This window comes from Perna viridis, chromosome 6 (assembly GCF_037379345.1).
Source record: "Perna viridis isolate PV_CMFRI_1.1 ecotype Kerala chromosome 6, ASM3737934v1, whole genome shotgun sequence".
Taxonomy (NCBI): domain Eukaryota; kingdom Metazoa; phylum Mollusca; class Bivalvia; order Mytilida; family Mytilidae; genus Perna; species Perna viridis.
Window position 1 is genome coordinate 9,721,545 of NC_142450.1, and position 24,849 is coordinate 9,746,393.

The 24,849-nt window shown below is 31.6% G+C and overlaps 1 protein-coding gene across 17 annotated transcripts in view; it reads left to right on the forward strand.

Annotated features, from left to right (window-relative positions):
• The first annotated feature begins 262 nt into the window (after window positions 1-262).
• The window catches only part of LOC148613569 (CUGBP Elav-like family member 1-A), a 43,746-nt gene continuing 19,159 nt past the window's right edge, over window positions 263-24,849 (forward strand). For 14 of the 17 annotated variants that reach the window (XM_088586957.1, XM_088586962.1, XM_088586960.1 and 11 more), the window contains exons 1-5: window positions 473-539; window positions 6,029-6,210; window positions 10,992-11,074; window positions 20,646-20,694; window positions 22,454-22,582. In XM_088586957.1, coding sequence (XP_088443083.1) covers window positions 6,033-6,210; window positions 10,992-11,074; window positions 20,646-20,694; window positions 22,454-22,582 — 439 coding nt within the window. In that variant the 5' untranslated portion in view covers window positions 473-539; window positions 6,029-6,032. Of the gene's footprint in view, window positions 421-472; window positions 540-6,028; window positions 6,211-10,991; window positions 11,075-20,645; window positions 20,695-22,453; window positions 22,583-24,849 lie in introns of those variants that run through there. The other 3 variants (XM_088586974.1, XM_088586958.1, XM_088586969.1) reach the window with 3 other exon arrangements.

Below are 24,849 nucleotides of genomic sequence, written 5' to 3' on the forward strand. Positions count from 1 at the left end.
TTTCCTCGTAAAAATCATTTCTTATGATGGAAGTATGTATACGATATGATTAAAATTTCTTGATTATTATTCTTCTTTGACGAACTGTCTTACATAAACTATCTTTAAAACTAAAATAAACATAAAATTGTAAGAAATTTGTTTATAATGTAATCGCTCTTTTTAGTATTTTCACTGTTAAATAACTACTGTTTATTTTTGCGCTTCTTTAACAGTTCATTCTATTGCGCTGTGAGCATCAATAATTTATGAATCAGCTTGTAGTGCTAAGTATTTATCTGATTATTTCATGACCAGTTAATAATAATGGCAATCAATCTGTAAGATTACTGGGAATTGTTCATGTATCTTATAATCATTTTTGACAATCGATAATACTCCCTCTTTACATTCCGTAAACGACAGGTGATTAGAAGAAAGGTAAATTCCACGTGTTTGCTACTGTTTACAAGATTATAGTTGGATTGTGGGTATTGCAATCCGCCATTTTGTTGTGTGTTTGTACTGTCTTGTCTGTGTGTGTTTTCACGTGGAAATAGGTAAGTTCATTGTTTACTTATTAATTAAATAGTATAATATTTTAGATGAATTTTTATTTTTCTCTACGATCCATCCTCGCAAACCAACTGACAATCACCTGTTCTTTTGCATCGATTTTTTCAAATAATTGGCGATATGGGCCTTCTGAATGAGATTTTCCCGCAGTTTTCATTCTTACAAATGGAAAGAAATATATTTGGCTTAAACATTCTTTGAATTGCATTTCTACTAACATTTTTGAATTTTTGAATGTTAGATATTGACGATGTACATTACATTTCTTTTCGAAAGATGATGGAAAAATACTTCGCGTTTTTACTTTCGTCTGCATTATAACCACTTTCCATTTTATTATTGACAAGATATTTAACCACGTGTTTTAAATTTCTTTTTAACAACGAAAAGTTACACATAAATGAACTTTCAAACTTCGAAATCTTTCTGTACGATGTGTACGGAAAATGATATGCTTTTGTAATAATCAACTGGTATAAATTGCATTTTGTGTATTGGGTGTTCAGGTGCGACAGTAATTTGACATTTATTCTCGTCAGGTTATGACATATCTAATGGGTTATTCTCACGTCTTTGTCACACAATATCAATGTTTTATTCATCTAGGGAAGTTCTTTTTTTATTTATCATGTTTGTATTATGTTAATTAACTAAGACTTGTTCATTATATTCTACGACATATGAACTTCTACATTTGGTCTGCATGCACAAACACACAAACACACACAATTATAACTTTAGAATTTATGAAAACACGTTTCCAGTGTAATTGTAGTTAAGGAGGTTTACTTTTCAAAAACATTTGATTGCAGTGTTCATATGTTCTTAATTAGATATAGTATATGTAACTAACATGGATTTTCTCAGTGAAGTCTACTGACTTAGCATTTTGAAAACTTTTACATGTACAAAATATACATGTATACTTTTTTTTACATTAATTAAAGGACTCAAATGTAGATTGAAAGCCAAGTTCTGTGATTTAATTTTTGAATTCTACATTGCAGTGTAAAGAATGTTAGGGTAACCCGTTAAATCTCTGAGGTTCATTGATTCTTTATACATTATTTGTATTAAAGGTTTAACTTTTCAGTCTGTTAATTTGATAGAACATTTGTTAAAGATTCAATGAATTAAATGTATTTAAGAATACAATTTTTACAATGCATATTTATCATTATATCAAGCTATTCAAAACAATATTGAATAGTTTCATAGTGAGATATTGTGAAGAAATACAAGCAGTACAACACTGTGGGATAAACAAACAACATTGTCTCCTCGTTTGTTACCCACATCTTTTGTTAGTACTTTGTTAGCTTATACATTGTAAATATATATAACAGTTTAATTTGGTTTGTGGCTGTGAAAATCCTATGTTGTGCACCCTATTTAAATAATAGGAATTTTCTTGAAAGATTATTTAAAAAGAAATGTTTGACATCTGTTAGAACTTGAAAAAACTTTAACAATATTTACATGTATGTTACATGTACATGTACAAATGTAGTACTGTATGCTTTTGTTACCATTGTATTTTGGTGGAATGGCTAATCATTGTACATGAACATTGTAATGTACAGTAACTGGTATTTCAATATTTGATTTTGTATAAATTGGAATTGCGTCATTGACTGATTGATTCTTGTTCAGTGACTATTGCATGTTGAAATCATATTTTTTTCATCTTCATATTCATGGTTATAATGATTTAGCACTTTCAAATATTTGTATTTTGTATTTCCCATACTCTTACACATGTATTCATACAAAAATGTAGGGTTTTGACACACTTTCATCTGTCCGTTTGAATATGGGGTGATAGTGGATTACATTTACAGGTACAAATGTATTTACATTGCCACATGCTCTCAGTTATATATTTAGTGATTCAGCTAAAAATTTAGGATAGAGGATGGATGGTAAATGGGAAATTTTATGCTAGTGATATTGACTTTCTTGGTTGCAGCAGGACATTTCAAATTCATCGCAGGAAACAGTCTGTGACATAACTTTTTTTACTACTAGACCACTTGGCTAGGGACAATCCAAGGAGTACTAGACCTAAACATTTTTAACTGGACCAAAAACTTTCTAACAAATAAAAGATTTAAATTTTACTCAGTATCATTCTTTGTAGCTCATAAGATTGAGAAAGTGAAGAAACACTGAATACAGAGGTTTTTAAATAAAAAAGACAGAGATGCCTGATTTGTTCAAATCATATGGTACTCTTCCAAGATAATGGAAAATGAAAAAGAAATAGGGGTGCTGTGTCGACTTCTATATGTTATGCAATGAGACAGTTACCTAACTTTTACTTGGTTTAAAGTCCTTGGTACAATACATGAGATTGAACTGCTGGGCACATGTATGAGTGATCTTGGAAAAATAAGGAATAGAAATGTGTATGGTTTTTATTTAAAATAACATCCCTACATGTACAATGTACATGACAAGAGAAACAAATCACATTAGTGTGTGTGTACATTTTGTATGTGTGGGACATCTTTGGTTCTCTATTTCTTTCATTTACTGAACAGTGCTGAAGTCTACCACTTCCATCTGAGGATATAGACACAGGTCTTACATTTTGGTGATTGTTTTAAAGAACATGTACACATAAAAAGTACAGTGCAGCTACTGGCATAATCTTTTTTACAGAAATGTTGTAATTAGATTTGATAAGGAAATAAGATAATTCAGTAAATCAAGGGTTTCAAGACATGGGTCTGTTTACCTCTAACTGCACATACAGCATCCTGTTATAGTAATTACAGCTATCAAGTAACATTGATTGAAAAAACTGGTACATTCAGTATCTGTTTTTGTAATAACATGTGTCATGTTTGTGGAACTACAGCATTTAACTTCCATTATATAATGATCGAGAGAGAAAAAAAATAATTAGGTGTGAATAGATGCTACATAAACTGATAATTAGATACTACTTTACAAAGAAATGATTGATTGATTTTTTTTTTCAACACACTGCCAGTATGGTATATAACATTGGATGAAAAGACTTGTGATTGCACCTGTAAGGTACTGTTCCTCACTGATCGTTATTAATATGGATGCCCTATTCAATTGATTGTGTAAGTGTTGTTTGTTTTTTTGTTTTCACTAAAACGTGTGCATTTTTTCATGTTTCAGTACTGCCAAGCAATGAAAGTATCAAAGTTCTGATCTGTTTTAATTCTCTCATTTTTATTTATTACAGAATGCAATTAAATATTTTATTATAAACAGGTTTTGATTAGTGTCATTGTAAAGCAGACCAGATTCTGTTTCATTAACAGTAAATTGTAAGGAATCATTAAAACAATGTGGTTGATTCACAAATGGCTAAGACTGTATATATATGTACTATACTGTACCGTGCGACCCGTTTAATCTGAACAGTCTGAGAACCTGTCTAAAACAAACACTTTTTAAAGTCCCTATACATTTAAGTAGCACTCCAGCGAAGATTCATGCCTACATATTATTTTTGATATTTTGTTTGAATTGCCATTTTAAACAGAAATTAACATTCAGTGTTTCATATAACCTGTGTTCTTAGGAGATTAAAGTTATATAGAGTGTACTGTAGATTTCAAAATTAAGAAATTAAGAAATTATCCCCTAAGAGCAGACAGATTTGAATGAATAATTACACATTTCATAATATAGAGCCTTTAAACAATAATTACAAAAATAAAAATATGTAGCCTTTCTTTATGGTGTAGCCCATTTTTCTGATTTTGCATAATTCTTATTCAACCGGTCATAGTTTTCCTTTCCTCATTTGTCTACCCCAGACTTGACTTTTTATGAGCAACTCGGCGGGTGTTTCTAGAAAAGCAGAGGACGCTTACCCTACCAGTGCACCTGGTCCATGCTCCCAGGTTTTAGTGGTGGCTGAGTTGCTCATTTGCTTTTGTTACTTTGTATGTATAATTTTAGTTACTTTATGTTCTTTGTTGTGTATGTCTGGTTTCCATGTCTGGTCTTTGTCCCTGGTTTTGCATTCTTTTGATTACCACTATAACCTTGGTTCCCTTGATTACTCTTACAAAGACAGCTACTTAAATGTATATTTAACCTTGGTAAACCAAAAGCCTGTCAAAGCTGAACACTGTTTTATGTTCAAAAGAGTCTAGACTGGTTTCACTGTTAATCAGTAACAAGGGACCTAAAGTTGGTCATATGGAAAAATTGAAATAGCATTTCATGTGGTTAGGTACAATTTTGGCCATCCAAGATAGTGCTATGAAAAATATGTAGTAAATGCTGTTTATTATTACTTATTAAAATATTCAAGTAGGCCCGAAATGGGATTAAACATAATTTTAAGTCTACTTTTACGGCACATGAAAAAAGTCAGAAAATTAATTTGGTTTAACGCATAACAATTTATACCTAAGTCTATGCTGATTTATATTCATATTGGAATAACAAAAGGAAACCACTATGCCATGTTTAAAGCAGTCCTTTCTATATAAAACTTGCTATGATATCTGTTTGCACTTAACATGATAAGTCAGAAATGCTTCCACTAATTAGCTAGGAAATTGTTAATTACTATCATATTTTTATAAATATCCAAATTTGGGATATTTTTTTGACTGGTTTGACTTTCTAAATGAAAAGTGGGATTTTCCCATTTTTTTGAAAAAGTATGAAAAAAAACTTTCTAGCAATTTTTATTCAATTTTGGTCATTTTTTTCTTTTTACATTATCAGTTTCTGATTTAACACAATTCCAAGTTATGGAATGTCATCCATAAAAAAGTTTTCTTGTTGGTCATTCATGTCAGTATTATACCATCTGTATTATACACATTGTATGTGTACATGTATGCTGATCATTATAGGATACAAAATGGCATGTCTTTTACGGGACAGTGTTTCAAGTTGGTCATGATTCATTTTAAGATTTAACACAAGCTTAGCTTAAAGAGACAATTGAATCAGATGTATATTAATGGTGGAGCTCTTTAATGCATAGAGAGTAGGTTTTTGACCAAAAAAAAAAAAATAAATAGGAAACTTTTTTTGACTTGCATGTATTTCATTATGTTATGATTTATTTGCTAGGAAATTGATGGACTGTTGTACCTAACAGATATAAAATGCTTTTAGGAAATTGAAACATTATACAATAATTGGTTCTCTAAGGGCCATATTTTCAGGTTATTCCATCTACATCTTTGTTATAATCCTATCTTTGTAAAAGACTCCCCTCTGCATATCTATGTGATTTTTAAACACTTCCCAAACTGTCAATGTATTTCAATGTAGCTTTACAGGAACTTGTAGGAAGTGATGTCATCTGCCATCTTATGTTCATAGGCATGAAGCAGAATGAATATTGTCAGATTCCTGCAATAGGAGTTTTATATAAAAATAAGAAAAATTAATGAAAAAAAAAAGGATTGCAAGACAGGAAATCACAGAATTGTATTGTGTCATGTGATATTTTTTTCAGAGTCATGAATTCTCAGACCCAGAATGGACATAGGGAAGAACCTGATGCTGATACAATTAAAATGTTTGTTGGTCAGATTCCACGGTCAATGGATGAAAATGAAATACGTAAAATGTTTGAAGAATTTGGACCAGTTTATCAGTTGAATGTTTTACGGGACAAGTTAAGTGGGCAGAGTAAAGGTATGTTTCTAATGATTGATGCAGGCTGATTGATGGTACATGTTTTATTATGGTTTATTTTACTTAGTGAGTAACACAATATATGTACAGTACAGAAAGAGGCATACCGTGACTGATCACTGATAATGTTGGTACACCATTCTCACAGTGGTAGCCAATAACATTATTACTTCTTAAGATTACTTACAATTTCTTTTTGGAGGTTGTTAGGCATTACCTTCCATTCAACAACAAAAAATTGGGAATATCTCTTTCCATGTTAAAAAATTATGGTTACCACTCACGGATCGGTGTACCAGTATGTCAGTGATCAGTGGTATGTCTCTTTTTGTACTGTATACATGTGCAAGGATTTGTTTTGGTAATATAGGCACATTTATAGTACAATCTAGTGTACAAGGGATGGTTACCATGTAGAAAAAGGAACATATTCGGTGAAACAACAAATGCAATAATTTTTAATGTAGCTTCATAGAAACTTTAAGGAAGTTCAGGCATCTGCCATCATATGTTAATATGAATTAGTGATAATTTTCAGATTCCTGCAAGAGGAGATCCATATAAAACATAAAAAAAAAATTATGAAAAAAAGTTAGTGGCAGTTTCATACTTCTGCCCTTTCACAACTCGAACTAAAATGTTTACCTGACTTCAGAAGGAATAGGTCAAATTCCTTGTGCAATAAAGTCATGGTAAAGATTTCTGAATATCTTTTTCCCCTTTTTAGTAACAAATAAGTATTGTTTTAGAATCCAGTCAAAGTAATACCCCAGGATAGGTTTACGTTGATCAAGTCAAATAATATTCCTGTAATTTTTATAAAATTCAATGTAGATTAATTTATAGATCTGAGCATTACTGATTGATATGGGTGGAAGAGATTAGTATTGGGCCTGTAGAGTTAGCTGGTATAGACCAATACTCAATGACTAAAATATTTCTAGTACACTTGGTGTTTTGGCCTTGTAAGCTGAAAAGTTAACCATGGAAACTGTCCTAGAGAAAACCCATTGAAGATAATTGCACATAGACCTTTTGTTCCTTCCCGATGGATTTTCTAGCATACTGTGTCATTTTCTCCTACCTATTTAACTGTCCCATATCTTTTATATTGACCCAACCACTGATGAATTTGAACTCCCAACAGAAAAGTTTTTTGGGCTCAACTTACTTTTTATCAGTATTATAAAAGTTATTAAAATGTTTATTGTCTGCACAAGGTATAGATGTAGATTTTCATTTAAAGTAATTATCCTCTTATCATAGAAATCTCTTTAAGTTCAGGATTGGCAAGCAATTTGTTGTTCATAATCAATCTTGGAAGCTGATTATGAAACAAGCATTTGAACAAAATCTATATTGTCTGGTATTCCACGAAGTTAGTATTGATCATATTGGTTTCATTGAGCTGAGAGTCTATTATGGAACCTATTTTACTGTAAAAATGGACAAGGAATGAGCTGAAGAAAGCAATTACATTAATGTTATGAAGTAAGGGATGAAAGCATTAAATTTTTTTTTCAAGATGACTTTTTGTTGTAAATAAACTCACCTTTAAACTTTCCCTGTTTAGTATTACCTTTAAACTAGAGCTACATGTGCATAATGTATGAAAATTGACACTACAAATCATTTGTGCAAGGTATAAAGTTCAGTTTACATACATGTACATTATGACAGGATTTATTATTGTATTTTATTCTTATTATTATGAAAATTATTAGATGATTGGTATATTGCTTTTGTATGATGACTTGTATTGTGCTACCCCTTTTCCACGGATGATTTTCTACTTCCTGTATATCATGGATGGTTCAATGGGGTATTTTTTAGCAAGATATAGCTTGCAACATCTTGTTATATCTGGTACCCATAAGTTATAGGTCATGTCTAATAGACAGCAACTTTGTATATTGGCAGAAGTTTTATGTAGGCATACCATATCATTTATCTCTCCCTGGGTTTTCATTATCTTTTCAGTGAACGGGCTAAATAGAGAAAATGGACCGTCTACACCTTTAAAATGTATCAAAGGAGGGATTGGGCCGATTGTGGTTTTGAACTGTCCATTTCAACTTTTTGAACTGTCTACATTTTTACAGTAGCTGGTTCTTTATGAAACCTCTGCTCTCCCCCATCTTTTTGTTAACAACCACAAATTATCATAGTCACAATAAAGTGCCAATGAAAAGGTCATAGGGCAAAAATTTAGGGTACCTGTCCTTCAATCATTCACTAGATAGATTCTGTTCCAGTACCTGGTATCTGAATACACACAATAGGTCTTATTTTTTTTCTCAGTTTCCTGTTTTACAAAAAGGTAGATTTAGTAAAAATAACATGTTGCACTAAAAAGTTTTGACACACTTTATATTATTCTCTGAGCCAAATATATTTGAAAATGACTTTAAAAAATGTGTTCGGTCTTCCATGCTGTTGATAATTGGATTAATCTTAAATGTTAACACTTGTCCTTCTTTGGAGGTTGTGGTCCTGGCCTGGCTTTAAAAATTATGGGAAAAGAATAAATTTTACAACTATTATTTTGAGTAAGTTACAAATTTCTTGCCCTGAAAGGAGCAAGGGCGATAAAGACTTCCAGTAGCCTGCAATACAACTGAAAATTCTAATAGTTCTTGCATCAAAAGGACAAAAAAATTGAAGTTTACCAAAATTCGGATATTTTGTCATATTATGAACCTTTTTGTCACTTTCTGGTCATATTTTTTGGCAAGAAAATGGTGTCCATACTTTAGAAACAACTTCATGTTTAGTGAATACATTCATTATTACATAGTTTGTCACATGTGAAAATATAATGTTGTTTCGATTGTGGACGTAAAAATGTCTATAAAACAAGGAAATTTACAATTCTCAGCAGTTTTTGTTAAATGACATATAACTGTGGCACCATTATAACATCATTACAGTGAATTAATACCACATAACATTATTTTGCCTTTTATTTATATATTTTGCTATTATGAACAATTTCTATAATCATCTGTACTGTTATCTTTAAATCATTTGGCTGAGAAAAAGAGGAACAAATACAATTTGAGAAATGAGAACAAGGGTTTGACTTTTGCGGTCACATCAAGCATATCACCTTGAGAGCATTTATTTATTTTATCATCCTGAATATTACAGATAATTTATTGTGCATTCAACACAGCTTTTTTTTCTCTTTTTTCCAAGACGAAATTCCAGATATCAGTTCCTATTTTCTTACTAGAATCAATAAGTCTTGATAGATAGCTAAATATTTAATAAGGAATTATTTTATCCCTCGGTATAATTTACAAATCAATTTAGTGAAAAAGAACAAGTGGTATAAACACTACCTTTCACTAATTGTCTTTTTTATTTAATAGAGACACTTCAAAGCTTTAATTATGTAAATAGAATTACAATGTATTAAATATAAAAGACAGAAAATAAACAATTCTTACATAAACAATAATAGTATGTTCCTGATTGTCAAACCAGTTTTAAGTTGGACATCTTAATAATACCATTGGTCGCTTTTGCTGTCATTTATGAAATGGATTACTTCTAATATTTCAAAGTTCTGACATTTTATCACCAATTACTAGAGTGTGTTAAATGATGATAGATTATACCCTATTCGAGTAGATAAAATATAGATATGTTTTTAAGTATTATTTCAAATGTTATTACAAAATACATTATAATAACATATTTAACCTTCAAAATGTTTTCACCCCAAGTATAAATGTGGGCTGAACTTGAGACCTATATAATTGTAACTATTCAGAATGTTAAGGAGGTAGACCCAGGGTAAGGGACATAACTCATGAAGTCAGTGATATGTTTGTATTACATTCAATATCACTAAGTCTTTCAAGCTTTCATTTGAAACAGAATTAAATCAGAAAAGTAACTGTGATGCTTATATGAGATTGATATAAAGAGCCTGAATACAGACGTTCCACTGATTCTAAAGAGATATGTCCCTTACCCTAGGTCTACCTCCTTAAGGTTGAAGGTTATTATCTTTCTTTTAATTTAAGTTAGCCTGAACTTTCTTTTTTGATTGTACACTGATAAGTGAAAATTAGAATAGAAAACCAATCTTAATGTGTTTTATCATTGCATTAACTATATTCAGATGTATTAAATATATTATGATGGATAGAATTAGCCATCATATCTATTACATCTTTTATGGTCATTTTACTAATTCATATAGTAATATGTAATTTCCATGAGCAAAATAGTGTTTGATACAATGAAAGAACTTGATCTTTAAAATTATTTCAAAGGAATATTTGACACAAAGCTGTTTATGGTTTATGGTAAAAATACCAATAATTATTATAAAAAAAAAGCCTCAAGGGGGAGATAGTTGGTGATAATTCCAAAAATAAAAAAGGAAAATTTGTAAAGGCTTAAATTTCTGAAAATCGAGGTGAGAAATCCTTGTTATTTTTTTATTCAATTTCTTAATTATGTTTTTCCAACATATTTTATGAGCAAAATTTGAAAATTTTATAGACAAAAAGTATTAGGCATGATCTTACTTCAGAGATGTTTCTAACTCAGATATAGCACCAATAACCCTTCCCCACTGTTCATGGTTTTTACATTAATGGTTATACTAAGCAGCCTTTTGTTTTTCAAGTGCATTCCTAAGCATGTATTCTGAAAATCACTCTTTGCATGATTTTTAAATGGCCTTGTATTTAAAAATTCATACTGTTGTCAAACTGGAATTTTTAGATGGAGATGTGAATATAATAATTTGATATTTGTTTCAGGTTGTTGTTTTGTTACATTTTTTACAAGAAAGGCAGCTTTGGATGCACAGAATGCACTACACAATATCAAAACTATGGCAGGGGTAAGTAATGGTTACAAATAGTACATATATTACTAACTAATCATGACAGATTGATGGGTCATCTTCATCAACCCATAATTATCTGAATAACAGCTCCACTGGACAAAGTTATGATGTTTTTTTTTGTGTTTTGTTTTGTTTTGTTTTTTTTTTGGGGGGGGAGGGTGAGAGGGGGTTCTCTGTACTGTTCATTCTATCAAGGTGTAAATTTTAGTTGTGTTATCAGTATTCTAGGATTCCCATTACCTGATACCATGGTAAGTGAGTTTTCAGGTCGGGAAAGTCCTTTTGGAGCCTTTGGTTACCTGTGGGGAAGTCAGTTTTAAAGTTTGGGTGTGTTGAAAATGAGTCCTTACTTTCCCGACCTGTGGTAATTATTTCTGAATTTATTTCAGCAGAATTTAAGTTTTATTCTTTAGAAAACGTGATTGTTTGTTTTGCTTTTTTATTCATTACGATCCTTTCGACCCTTGTAATTTGATCTCCTTTTTTCCATGGAAGTCAAACATGAACGTGATTCCAAAACAATAATTTTCAATCCGGAAAGGGTAAAAATAAGAAAATCCAGATTTCAAAATTCGTAATTTTGAACAGATGGATAGTTCCTTTCATCATTATATATTTGTTTGCAAATAAATATGAAATGTGTTGAGGGGAAAGGGGGCACCTGAGTCTGAGAAAGTTGACTTAAGAGTAAAAAGCCATAAAAATGTAAAAGTTCCCATACAAGTTTTTATATAGTTATGCCCAGCAATGTTTTTTAAATACAATACAAAATGTTTGAATGGTGGTAAATTCAAAATAAAAATGGATCTCCATAGTTTTGGGTTCCCATCCTAAAAAAAAAGTAGAGCCCCCTCTAATGAAGAATCAAAATTGTTTCTGCCTTGTTATCTAAGTGTATTTATTTATAAGAATCAGACAGTAAAAATACATCACCTTCTTTGGAAATGATTGCACTTGTTACCATATCATATGACACATATTTTGTCTTCGAAATGTTACTTTCAATATGGATAAGATCATTTAAAGTCTGGGTAAGTCATATTTTGGATTCCACTTACCCGTGGTAAGTGAAGTTGACAAAAAAAACTCTGAACACTGATTGTATAAATTGTTCTCTGATTGTTGTCTTTTTAGTCTTAATTGTTTTCCCTTACATTGTTTTGTCCCACACATTTTTCCTCATTTGTATCGTCAGTGTTGCTACTTCTTGTTCAATATTTCAGGATTCAGAATGAGATTTATATGATTTCAATACCTTTGCATCATACTCATACATTTAATAAACTTTCCTTAGCATGATGATCACTGGTATGGAGTTTCTGGTTAACCTGACTTTTCACCATTTAAAGGCATTAAGGAAGTGAATTTCATTTTTTTAACGAGAAACTTCCAGCATTTTCTGTTCATGCTTTATGTATAGAATGTTTGATGTATCTTAGGTGCGAGAAAGAGTAAATTAAACTTGAAAATCTTAATTTTTTTTCTCCATATTACTGTAAACTGTATGTTGTATTTCCTTGCGATGACAGACCAGCTTTGACATTGATTTTAGGTATCAGGTGTGAAATAAATACAAACTGAGGATTCCTACAAGGAAACAACGTCTGATTAATACTTTATTCTTAGAATGTTTTAATCTCCTTATGCAGTAAACACTGATCTGTAAAGGGAATTTCTCAATTCTTCTGTTTCACTGTGTCTACAAATGTTATACAGGTTTTAGTAAGTTCACTCTGTGTAAAAGTATTTGCCGGTCCTATTTTGATATTCTGTCGAACAGTTCTTTCACAGGTCTTTTTCCCCATTTTTGGGGAATTGTGGGCAGGGCTTCTGTACTTAAGTTAGAGTGTTCTTCTGACATGGCCTATTTTAGGGCTGATGTCAGCCACCAACCTGGCTTTATACGTTATGTCTCATTTGTTCCACTAATCTCTTTAACTTTGTTCAATTCTTTGCCTTAATTGAAGAAAATGTGTTAAGGTTTTTACCGTAACATTTTGTGAATCTTGTCCTATTGGGCAAGTTGATGAGATTTCGACTTGCCCAAATTGAAAACTAGGTTGCCCTTTAGTGAGTGCATTTTGGAAAGTACATAAATTTGGTTGTCCTTCAGGCAAGTGTGATTTAATTTCTACTTGTCTGTATCTTAATTTTACTTGTCCTGGCTAAAAGGACAATCTTCAACGTCAAATCATTGTTGCAAATTTACTAGTATAGGCAAAGCCGTTTCTGTAATGTTATTGTTTTCACTTCCATTTGCATATAGTTACTTGAACTGAGATTTGAGATATTGCTTTCTATCATCATATTCCACACTTAGTAAAACTAATAATCACTTTTAGCCAGTATTTTGAAATTTGCAGCCTTGGACCCTCATATCAGGCACTGCTTCATCATGTTATGTAAATAATGCTCTTACATGTATACTTACTGACTTCTAATTTTTTGCGATTCATTTACACAATTAAGTTATGCTGATGTCTAGAAGTATCTGATTACCAAAAATGAGTGTAGTTTCCAAGTGAATTTGATAGATAATGCAACATAGGAAATCACATATGTTTCTATTGAATATAACAGAATATAAACATGAAACATGGAAATAGACACAATTTTCTTTTAAGGGGCATTAACTATTTCTGCATGTCAAATTCAAAGACCACTTGCACTTCAAGTTAATTATAATGTCATGTTGACAAGTCATGCCTGGTCTGCACACAATTGTTATCATAGGGATACATTCTTGTAGAAATGAAACAACCTCAATAGAAAATTCTTTCAATATGATAATAATTAAAATATAATAAGGAGTGCATTGTAGGGAGGCTATACTGAAAGAAAAAAAAACCAAAAAAACATTGGTAACAGGTAGATGATTCTGTTCTTTATAGCTACAGTTTTCAGAATCAACTTTTACACACAAAAATAGGTCATCTAATGTACATGTTGAACTCAAGTCTGAGTGCAATCTCAAACATGGTTACAATACCGTAACTTTTCATAGCACATGAGCTGAGGGAAATTTGGTATAATTTACATTTATCCATTTTTGTACACATTTGTTCACTAGGTCACAATGAAAGTTAACCTTTTAAACTTTTATATATCCATTTTTCAAATACTGCTTATTTTATGTATATAAGTTTTGAGAGTGAAAAATATACTGGTTGCCTAGGGGGAAAAAAACATTTTAATTTTTTTAGGGTTGTCTTGAAATGAAGGAATGAAATTAAACTCTATGGTTTTGGTTGCATATATTTCCTGCAAAAGTAGTGCCCTATGCCTTTAGAATACTGTATGCATGAGTTGTTCTGTGACATCTGAATTTATGAGCTGTCCTTGTCTTGTTTAATGATATTTTGAATTTACATCTTAACTATGTGATTAGATTGTGCTGAAAAAGTCAGTATTTCATCCTGTCAAAACTTATATATATTTTTTTAAATTATATCCAAATGCCCTTATCCTATCTAGCCATGGTAGGTAATTGATTCAGTCCTATGTGTTTTATGTTAGGAATGGACCTTCTCTGCAGGGAGGGTAATTAAAACCTATCTTGAATGATCTTTAAAATACTACAGCAAATATCACAGTCAGAAATAGTTTGATCAATGTTCTTTGATTAGAGATCTATGTAACACTGTAAGAATTAACAGGGTCAGAGGAGTCTTTTAAAAGACATTGTGTTAAAACTTTAGGCTTTTGTTCCTATTGTAAGGGATAATCCTTCCATTTATAGTCAAGAATATCACAGATGATTGTGTTTTAAGAATAAGTGTAATACACTAACTGTAATTAAACCAGTTGTTATTGTTTTTACACAGATAAGTGGATATTTAATCAGTTGGGTTAAGTTTGAATAGATTTAAATGGTGTCATTTACAAATCTTTTCTGTTATTGTAATTAATCTAAGACTAATGTGGTCACAGAAATTTAATATGGATTCATTAATAGTACATTATTACTACAAAAGGGTTGATGTATAAGCCAAGAATTTTTTTTTTTTAGAAATTGAAGTATATCTGTGCCTTTGACTTTACTAGCATACCTAAAGGATCCTTTCCTAACAAGAATTATTTCAAAATCATGTATAATTCTAAAAAGCAATGAGAAAGTCATGTGTCCCCAATACATTTGTTGTAGGACTTTTCCAGAGTACTCAGATAAACCCCTGTATATACTGCTAACTGAACAGTTAACTATATTTGCTTTGTATATCATTGTATTCAGTAGCAGTTGTATTTCCATTTGTTTTGCTGAGTATGTAGGCTTGTTCATATCTTTACTATACTGCAAAGGCAGTTCTATTTATTTCATATTGATGTTAATTTTGATATTGGAATTTTGTTAATAAAACATACACAATCCTTTAGGTTTTATTGAAATTGTGATTTTTCTACTTATTAAGAATTTATGTGAAATTTCATTACATCAGCTTCAAAGATAAATTTGCTATTGATGAAGTGGCCCACTCATAACATTTTAAAACTGATTCTTAGTCAAGTATTATAATGTGTAAAAGTATTCCGGGTTTTGTTAAGGAGATAGCACTTCTAACAGACTTACCAACTTCTAAGATGATGTGTATATTTAGATCAAAGGACTAAATAAACTACATACTTCTGGTATGTTTCTTAATAGTGAACACTTGAAACTTTTATTCTGTACATTTTTGTTTAGGAAACATGTAGTGTAATACTTTAGTTTATTCTTTTAATTTAGGTTGTGGCAGATCCAGAGAGTGGGTGGGGGGGGGGGGGGGGTGCAGGGGATTTACACCTTCCTTTTTTTATTGGAAAATTTCTCATTTTCATGTGTATGAATGACAAAAATGGCAAATGATGTCCTAGAATCCCCTTTTCTGAGGAACCTTGGCTGGCACCCCTCTTTTCCAAATTGTCTCGATCCGGCCCTAAGATTTATACTAACAGCTTTATTAAATTGATGTGAAAACTTATGAAATTATACAGAAAAGAGACACCTTATATGGTACACAATATTTTGATTTGTTCCATCCTAAACAATAGTACAGAGTGTGCGATTTAGAAAAAAAAGTTTGGAAATATTAGTTGAATAGTTTCTGAGTTCCACATTACACACAAAAGGTACCCCCTAAGCTTAACGGACAGAGTTGAGGGCTACCAGACCTGCTTTCACAATTGGTGATGCAGGTCAAACAGGGCACCAGAAGCAAAAGGGCATATCTTATATATATGTTCCTAATGTAATGACAGTGCTGTTCTAGCATACAGTAACTGAATGGGATAACCTTCCCATTCAATAGGGTATGGGACAATGAGGAATGGGGCTTCAGGCATGGGAAACAGTTTCTCTTTCAACCAAACACCTTAGCCTGTGGTACAACAGGTAGAAAACTAGAAAGGCTCTCAAACTATGAAATCAATATCACCAACAACTTCTGACCATCCTGTTGAGATCAGAGCATTTTCAAGTTGCAGGTCTTCATATGTTATCTTGTTAAGAACCACTCCTGAATGTTGTAGGAGACAAACCATTAACCTGTTGACACAATAGGGGAGAAAATTCAATAATTTTGTGTCAAATGTCATGAGAAATTTCTCATTGATAATGTGAATCAATATGGTATACCTTGGTTTTAATTGATAGTTCAAATAAAAAGTGCAATGGTCATATTTAGTGTAGTTTCATTGATCCAGTAATGGATTGTAGGGAACCTGGGCTACTCAAAACTTAAAATGTCTGTTGTTGTCAAGGTGTTTCTGAGATTCTCAATACTATGGTGTAAATAATGAATACTGAAAGCAATTAATTATACCCCCACTCAAATATATTGCAATTACCATGTCTGTCTGTTCGTTTATCTATTACACTTTTCAGTAACAGATTTCTCAGCATCTGTTGGAGGGAATGCATAGACTTTTGTATGATAATTTGTATCATGGTTCCTTGCATATCTACTTCCTGTTTACTGTAGGACTAAATTTGACAGAGATGGTTTAATGAAGGTATTCTTAGCACAATTAGCTTTTGTAAAATGTTCATTTTCATGGTGGTATTCTTATCACACATCACCTAAAAGGAAACTCGAACTCGGTCATAAAAATAACAAGTGTCTGTACAAATAAGTTGCTTTGTGTTGGTTTTGTTTAAAATTCTGACATTAAAAAGTCCCTAACATCAGGCCTCATTGCCACAAAATGAAAAAAAAAAAGTCTGAGAATATTTTAACTTTCATGGTAATTCCAATCAAAGTCTTTAAAATTGATGACATCACAGTTGAGAATTTACTCAGACTTTAAAATAAATTTTTCAGATTTTGTGATGCTAGGGCCTGAGCTTATCTCTTAGGTTCTGCACTAATTGGTAATTATACATTTTCTTTTCCAAGACAAAAAGAAGGGGTTCTCTGTGATCACTACCATAGCAACTAGTTTTGATTCATTACACTTCCAACTGATATGTGTATTCTGATGCCTGTTACTTGTTTATACTTATATCTTTTTGTAACCAAAACATTGACAGTAATATTTACATAAACAGAATAAAATAACAGTTATAAACTGTTCAGAGATTTATCAAATCTGTTTGAGTAATTCTGATTTTTACTTATTGCAGAGGTAATACTCCATTTGTTCGAACATTTCATACAACTAAGTTTAGTTGGATATATACATGTACATGTAGAAATAATTGTAAATGTTTTTGTGTGAAACATAAGTTTTCTTTAACTGTAAAATTGGAAAAAATACCAACATTTTTTGTAGAATGATACTTGCAAAGGGAAACAATCCTGTTTCCATGCTTTGCATGTTATATGTCAATATGTTATGGAATTCCATTGTCAGCTCACTCACTTTCAGTTGATAGAAGTGTTCTTGCTCTGTGATAATAGTCAATAATGTACTAACACCACATAACCTTTGACTGAGGCCAAATATGTTACTGCATTCCTAGTTTGACAGAAACTATTTGCTACCCAGTCCTAGAAAGTCTGATTCGATCCATCATGTGTTAGATATTGATCTTGTGTATGAACAAAGGGGGATCACCTGCACAAGGTCACTTTCTTTGGAGTTTTATTTGTATTCATCAGTGTCATCTGATCAGTATCTTTATACATGTACATGTATGTGTTGAACAATGCCTCTTAATGAACTTCCTAATAAATACAGATTTAGACACCTATTGCTAAAAGGGGAAGAACTCTTGTGATGTTAGTATTTTGATTGTCATGGAATACATTTAATTATGAAATTTGTTTTCTTTCTTTATAGTATGAATTTTTTTACAGGAATAAAGCTATTTCTAACACAATTATACCATTGGACTAAATTTTGCTGTTATTGCTTGGCTTCTGATTTCCCTTTTATTATTGATGGATTTTAAATACGTGTGGGTTTGAAATGAAATGAAAATTAGATATGTTTTTCATTTTGTTTGAGATAGAATTCTGAAGAATGTACATGAAATTGGCACTTTACAATAGTTTTTGTTCTTAATGAGGTGAATTTAAGAGGTAGGTCAGGATGTTCGTGTATTTTTCTCCAAAATACAGATCTGTATGCAGAAAGGACTATAGTTACATTTGTAAAATACAGATCTGTATGCAGAAAGGACTATAGTTACATTTGTATGTTAAACATTAACATTAAACAGAAATGTTTTTTTTTCTGTCTTAAAGTGGAATACCACTTTTCAAATCTGGCATTTACTGTCACGATTCTTATTTACCGCATGTTTACTTCCTATTTCTGATTTTTTTTGATTGGTTCTGTAATACCATGTATGATAAAAGTATGCGGAAAAAGGGTTTTTGTTCGTTGGGCTTTTTCTTCACCATGAATTACCTCTATCATTGACATTGTCTGAATTTATATGAATTGGTACTAATTAAGACTCACTGGGAAGTTAAAATAGTTGACTGTAAGACTCCAGATCATAACTCCATAGCATTGTCAAGATGAGCCAGATAACCAGTAGATTTTGCTGTGCTTGGTGCTTGTGCCTGTTAGAAAAGGCTTTCTTTTTTGGTTTGTTTGAATGTTTCCACAATGAGTGCAAGGTCGTTTTTTCTACATTTTGTTTTTCAAAGATAAAGCCACAGGGACGGAAAGACGGATGAACATTTTCCCCTTTCAGGCTTATTCGACTGTCATATACATAGCGATTTTGAAAATAAAAATGCAAAATATTACACAAATGATTAAAAATTCATTCCATGAAGTTAATTTTTTATTCTGATACCGATTGCTGAATAGCTTGCAAAACATCTTGCTGTTATTAGCATCACCTGCTGTAGCACACGTTTGTGGACAACCCAAAATAAAATGGCAATAATATGATTATCAAACAATGAATGAACTCCATGCATAGTGATAGGTAGAAAACATCCTAAATTTTTCAAAAACAATATAGATTGCTACTAGGAACTGGGCTTTTCAAAGAAATAAACATTGAAGTCAAATATTCTCCTGGTTATGTTAAAATTTGAAGTTGTGCCTGGTGTATGGTTGATACATGTGACTATCAAAAAATGGTTAAAAAATCTAATAGGAAGTGGCAAGTATGAAAAGAAAGACCTATCTGTGATATGTACCATTGGACTGTAATGTCTGTGCTACCAATAGCATCTGCAGTCTCAGTTACAGTAATAGCATGTGAAAATTGATTGAGACTTTTGTTAGCCCACTGCATTTGTTTCTATTTATTTATTGTTTGATAAAGTTTTTCTGCCATTCAACAAATTTTCTTGTTTTGAGTTATGTTTTAGCACTTTTCTTTTCAATTACTTTCACACTATATGGCTTTACAAATGACATTGGCTTTAAGCTAAATATGACAAAATTTTTAACATAAAGACACTGTCTAAGCAGTTTCCAGTGCTGACAAAGACTCATATAAAATGGCAAGTTCTTAAAAGTCCTGAGGTTTCAAATTGAAAGCATTATATTTTGAAAGACAACACAACATCATCATACCTGTTAACTTGTGGAACAGTTTATGTGGGTGATTTTCCCTCATTGACACTGTCTCATTTAAAAGCAAATATTTTATGTAATGATTCAATTGTTTAATATTTTTCGCAGAAAATAAAATTTTAACCAAATACCTCCCACAATTATTATTTTTTTTATGTGAGAAATTCTAAATTGTATGAGTTTCCCCTCTAAGGTGGGAGAAGGGGGGGTTAACAGGTTTGCAATATAATTAAGAATGACAAAAAACAGGGAAAATCTGAATTACTGTTTAATGTTAATCTGATTTTTTTAACCATATCCATTCTGCTGACAAATATTGTAGTAGATAATTTCTTTATTCTCAGATTCTTTAAGTTTGACTGCTGTCCTTATATCTGTCCCTTGTCCTGAAATGTGTGATATATCTACCAAAGGATGTTAAACTGTAATTAATCAGTTACGTCTGTCCAGTAATTTTTATTAGTATTGACTACATTACAATTTAGTATGAACTTCCATCATGTCTTCACACTTCTAGTTTGTCACTTTCTTTGCAATTTTGGGTCATCCATATTCTATGAACACATTTCTTCTAGCTGTATTGCCAAATTTTTCTTTTTTTCAGATGCATCATCCAATACAGATGAAACCAGCAGACAGTGAGAAAAGAAGTGGTAAGATTATACTAGTTTTAGTTAGATTCGCTACCAGTACTCTTGGTAGCTAATATCTCTCACAACCATGATTTGGATAAGGATATATGGCTTCCAATTCATTTTATAAATGCAGGAAATTTTGTTCCTCTTTTACATTGCACTAAGGCCTTTTGGACCAACGAAAAGAGTAAAATATGAAAAAATATACAAAATAGACGCTCCACGTTCCTTTTCCATGCCTACTAAATCTCCCTTTGAACTTAAAGAGTCAACAGTTAATTGCATCATTCTTTTGATTTTATCCGCAGTGTGGTCGTGATTTAAAAAAATATCTGGAAATGGATTGAAATTAACTAAATGATAAAAAATTCATGTAAAGAAATCAGTAGCTTAAATTCCAGTGAAAGTTATATTAGTCCTTGGTATTGCTGTAGATGTAGGATATGAGATACGTAAATTATTTGTAAATGTAAAGTAGGAAACAATTTTAAATATTTTTGTATTTTTTTTCTTACCATAACAGATAATTATTTTGTTTCAAACACATCAATTAAGAGATTCCATTAGCTGTATATTAAACAATGGTCATATTAGTTGCCTTTTATCTCATGTTCATGACTGGAATGGACTCAAAAGGTAAAGAAACCAGAACAGATTAATGTTGGGCCATTATTTTCTCTTTTCTTCTGAATTATATCAGTAGATGAGACTTTGTCTGTATTTAACCATTATAAATGATGTTGATATGCAGCTGTAATGCTCATAGGGGAATATTAGGTTTTATGGAAATCACTAAAGAGAGAATTATTCTGTGTTTACTTTAAACCATTTCTAAACCATTAGAATGTTTAAATAGTATTTATTGTCTTATTAACTGAAATGTTTCTGGCTTAATTTCTGAAAGATGATTGTCTTCAAAAATTGACTGCTGACATTTGGAAAGAAATTAGAATGTCATCGTTTGGTACATTCTCCCCTGTCAAGTATGTAGAAATTTGATTCAGAATATTGATTCCTTTTATAAAACAGATGAATGGATAAAAGCAATGTTTGAAGTGGAGACTTGTATAGTCAGATTAAATTGAACAGAAAATTAAAACAATTTTGTTTCCCCTTTGTAGTCTTTTTGTCTGTAATGATTTCACTTTCTGATTACATGGGTTTTGGTTGTATTCTATTGTCTGACTGGTAAACAATAAATTCTTACTTTCTACTTTAAATTGATTAACCCAGCCAGATTATATTGCAGGTTTTTACCAAACTTTGTATTTTAAAAGTGACTGGTCATAACACAAATACTTCACAGCCATTGTAAAATAAAATGTAGAAGCAACTCACTATTTAAGTGGGATGAATGTTTTTGAGATTTTTAGGACCCTACAGCAATGATTCTCTTGATACATGACAAGAGAGAATAGGTAGGACCCTTTTACAATGTGCTAAGCCCCTATTGCAAGAAAGTCTCACCATTTATGATAAAAATAAATTATAAGGACCCTATGGCTATATGCCAAGTCCCCTATAGGAATAAGTCGGTCCATACTAGGTAAGAATGGATAATTAGGACCCTGTCATTATGTGGCAAGTCCCTAATAGAAGTTTCTTCATACACTATTTAGAGCAACCGCTTGGTTTTGTTGCTAATAGTTCTTTTCTCTTTTTAGATCATAAAACCACCATGTTGATAATCACAATTTAATTTGAAACATACATTGGTATTTGAGTGATGTTGTTCTAACGCTTTGAAATTAAATATTCTTTGTATTTTTCCTTACAGATGAAAGAAAGTTGTTTGTTGGTATGATTTCTAAGAAATGTGTGGAAAATGATATCCGTATGATATTCTCACCATTTGGTAGTATAGAAGACTGTACAGTACTAAGAGATCAGAATGGCCAGAGCAGAGGTAATGATTTTCTTTAATGAGATCAAACAAAGCATATGCCTGGTGTTTGTTCTGCAGTTGTGCTTAAATTAAAATTCTTAAAAATAAATACCAGGAAACTCCTGCATTTTATTGTTCAAATGTTCTTATGCAGTTTATCTGAGCTCAGAAAATATCCTTATGAGCTTATGTGATTATTTTGCATCTATTGTATGTAACACTCAACCACTGTATAACCTTAACTTGGAAAGGAATGACATAGGAAAACCTCCACAATCTTTTTGCTTTTAGTTTCAATTAATTAAGTAGGATGATTTCCAGGGACAGTCTAAGCTACTGATTGACAAATTCTAAAGATAAACTCTCCTTAGCCTGCAGTTCCTATTGTTCTGAAACTTGATAGAGTTGTTGACCTCAATGCCTACTACAAATGATCCACTTCTTTGTGGCTCAAGTGGCTCAGCAGGAAGTTTCAGTTACTCAAACATTTTTCGTTGAAAGTGCATTGAGAATAATTATTTCATTATTCTCAGCAAACACTTAGCCAAGTTTTAGAAGCTAAGGTAGAAATGAATTATGATGAAGGAAGGACCTCTGTTAGTTATTTACCTTTTGTACCACTTGATTAAATAACATGGATACAAAAATTTGATTTTTCAAGGTTAGCAGTTTTATGTACTACATGATTTATACATGTATTATTGTTCTTGGAACTAGTCTTTTGCTGATATTTAAGATATTCAAATAATGTATATCCTGAAACAAGGATAAAGTGGTCTTGTCATGAAATGGGAAAAAAATTAGATATCATTTAGATGGAAGTCATTTCTGTGGGTTCTGCTGTACTTCAGTCATGCTTAACAAATTCTATTAATCATGCAAAACTCATTGCAGTTGAGACTCAAAAGTTGTGCAAAAATCAATAGATTTAACCTTGAAGTCAAAGTTCAAGATCAAAGGTCACCAACTATAGTATGTGACACATAGTCATTAGTTAATCAACCCACATGCCAAATATCAGAAGCCCACATCAAAAGACAAAAAAGTTACAGCCTGGACACAAGTTTGTCACACACACACACACACACCCCTCCAAAAAAAAGGATTTGACCATAAGGTGAAAGTTCAAAGTCATTGGCTACTATCCATGGTATGTGATATATCACCTTAAGGGATCTATCCACATGCCAAATATCAAAAGCCCACAACAAAAGACAAAAAAAGTTACCGACAGGATACGAGTTTGTAATGGAAGGACAGATAGAGTGATCAATATAGGGCAACTGCCACATTTTGTGAAAAGCAAAATATTTCTAGAAGTCTATAGATCTCTGAAAAGTTTTATGATAATCTGGTCATACACAATGTGTCAATAACCAGTACTTTGTCAAATACTTAGTTGAGTTTAGAGTCATATACTGTGAAAGTACTGTTATTCTTGGGGTACCAATTATCATGGTTCTCGTTGGTAAACCAAACCATCAAATTTGGTTCCCAACAAATAAGAAATTCCCATTGATATGTACACTGAAAACATTCAAACCACGAATTCAAGAATCCATGAACTTGAGTTTCTTCCCAGATCCACAAAATTGGTATCCATGAATTAAAGTACTTTGAAAGTATGTTGGTTATGTATTTACTTGCCCCATGGCCATCTACTCAGTGTACAGTTGTTGTTGTGGATGTTAAGGATAGGTAAAGAGTTATTTTGTTGATGATTTGTACTGTACATCTACTGATGTGCACTTATACTCAAAGTTCATGATTCAGCATGGTAATGACTCAAACAATAGGATGGGGGATGTATAAATCATCTTGTATGGCATGAGAATATGCTGGTTATATAAGATGGCTTCATATTTGGTTTTTACCAAACTTTTTTTGAGGAATGTTAATGATTTATTGAACTTGAGGAATGTATTTACCACCTGCCAAATAAGTCTATCTCAAAAAGTTAACCGACATGTATTTAATTTTTGCATGTGTTCTTAATTGCAGCTGTAAAAAAGTTGCAGTTAAAGATAACCTTAATTTCTAACCACAGTAGCTGAGTTCTATTGAAGTATATCAGCCATGTGGAAGATATTATCTTGTTTTAGAAGATAATTAAATGATAAGCTTAAGTACTGGTGCTATCTGTCAGTTGTTGTCTTACCAGTAGGAAACACACAAAAAAGACAAACAGTTTGTACAACATTTCACTTTGTTTGATCTCTGTTACATCATTTATGGTCAGCATGTACTCAGTGGGTTGGTATTAACAGGGTCTTATTATGATCTAAATG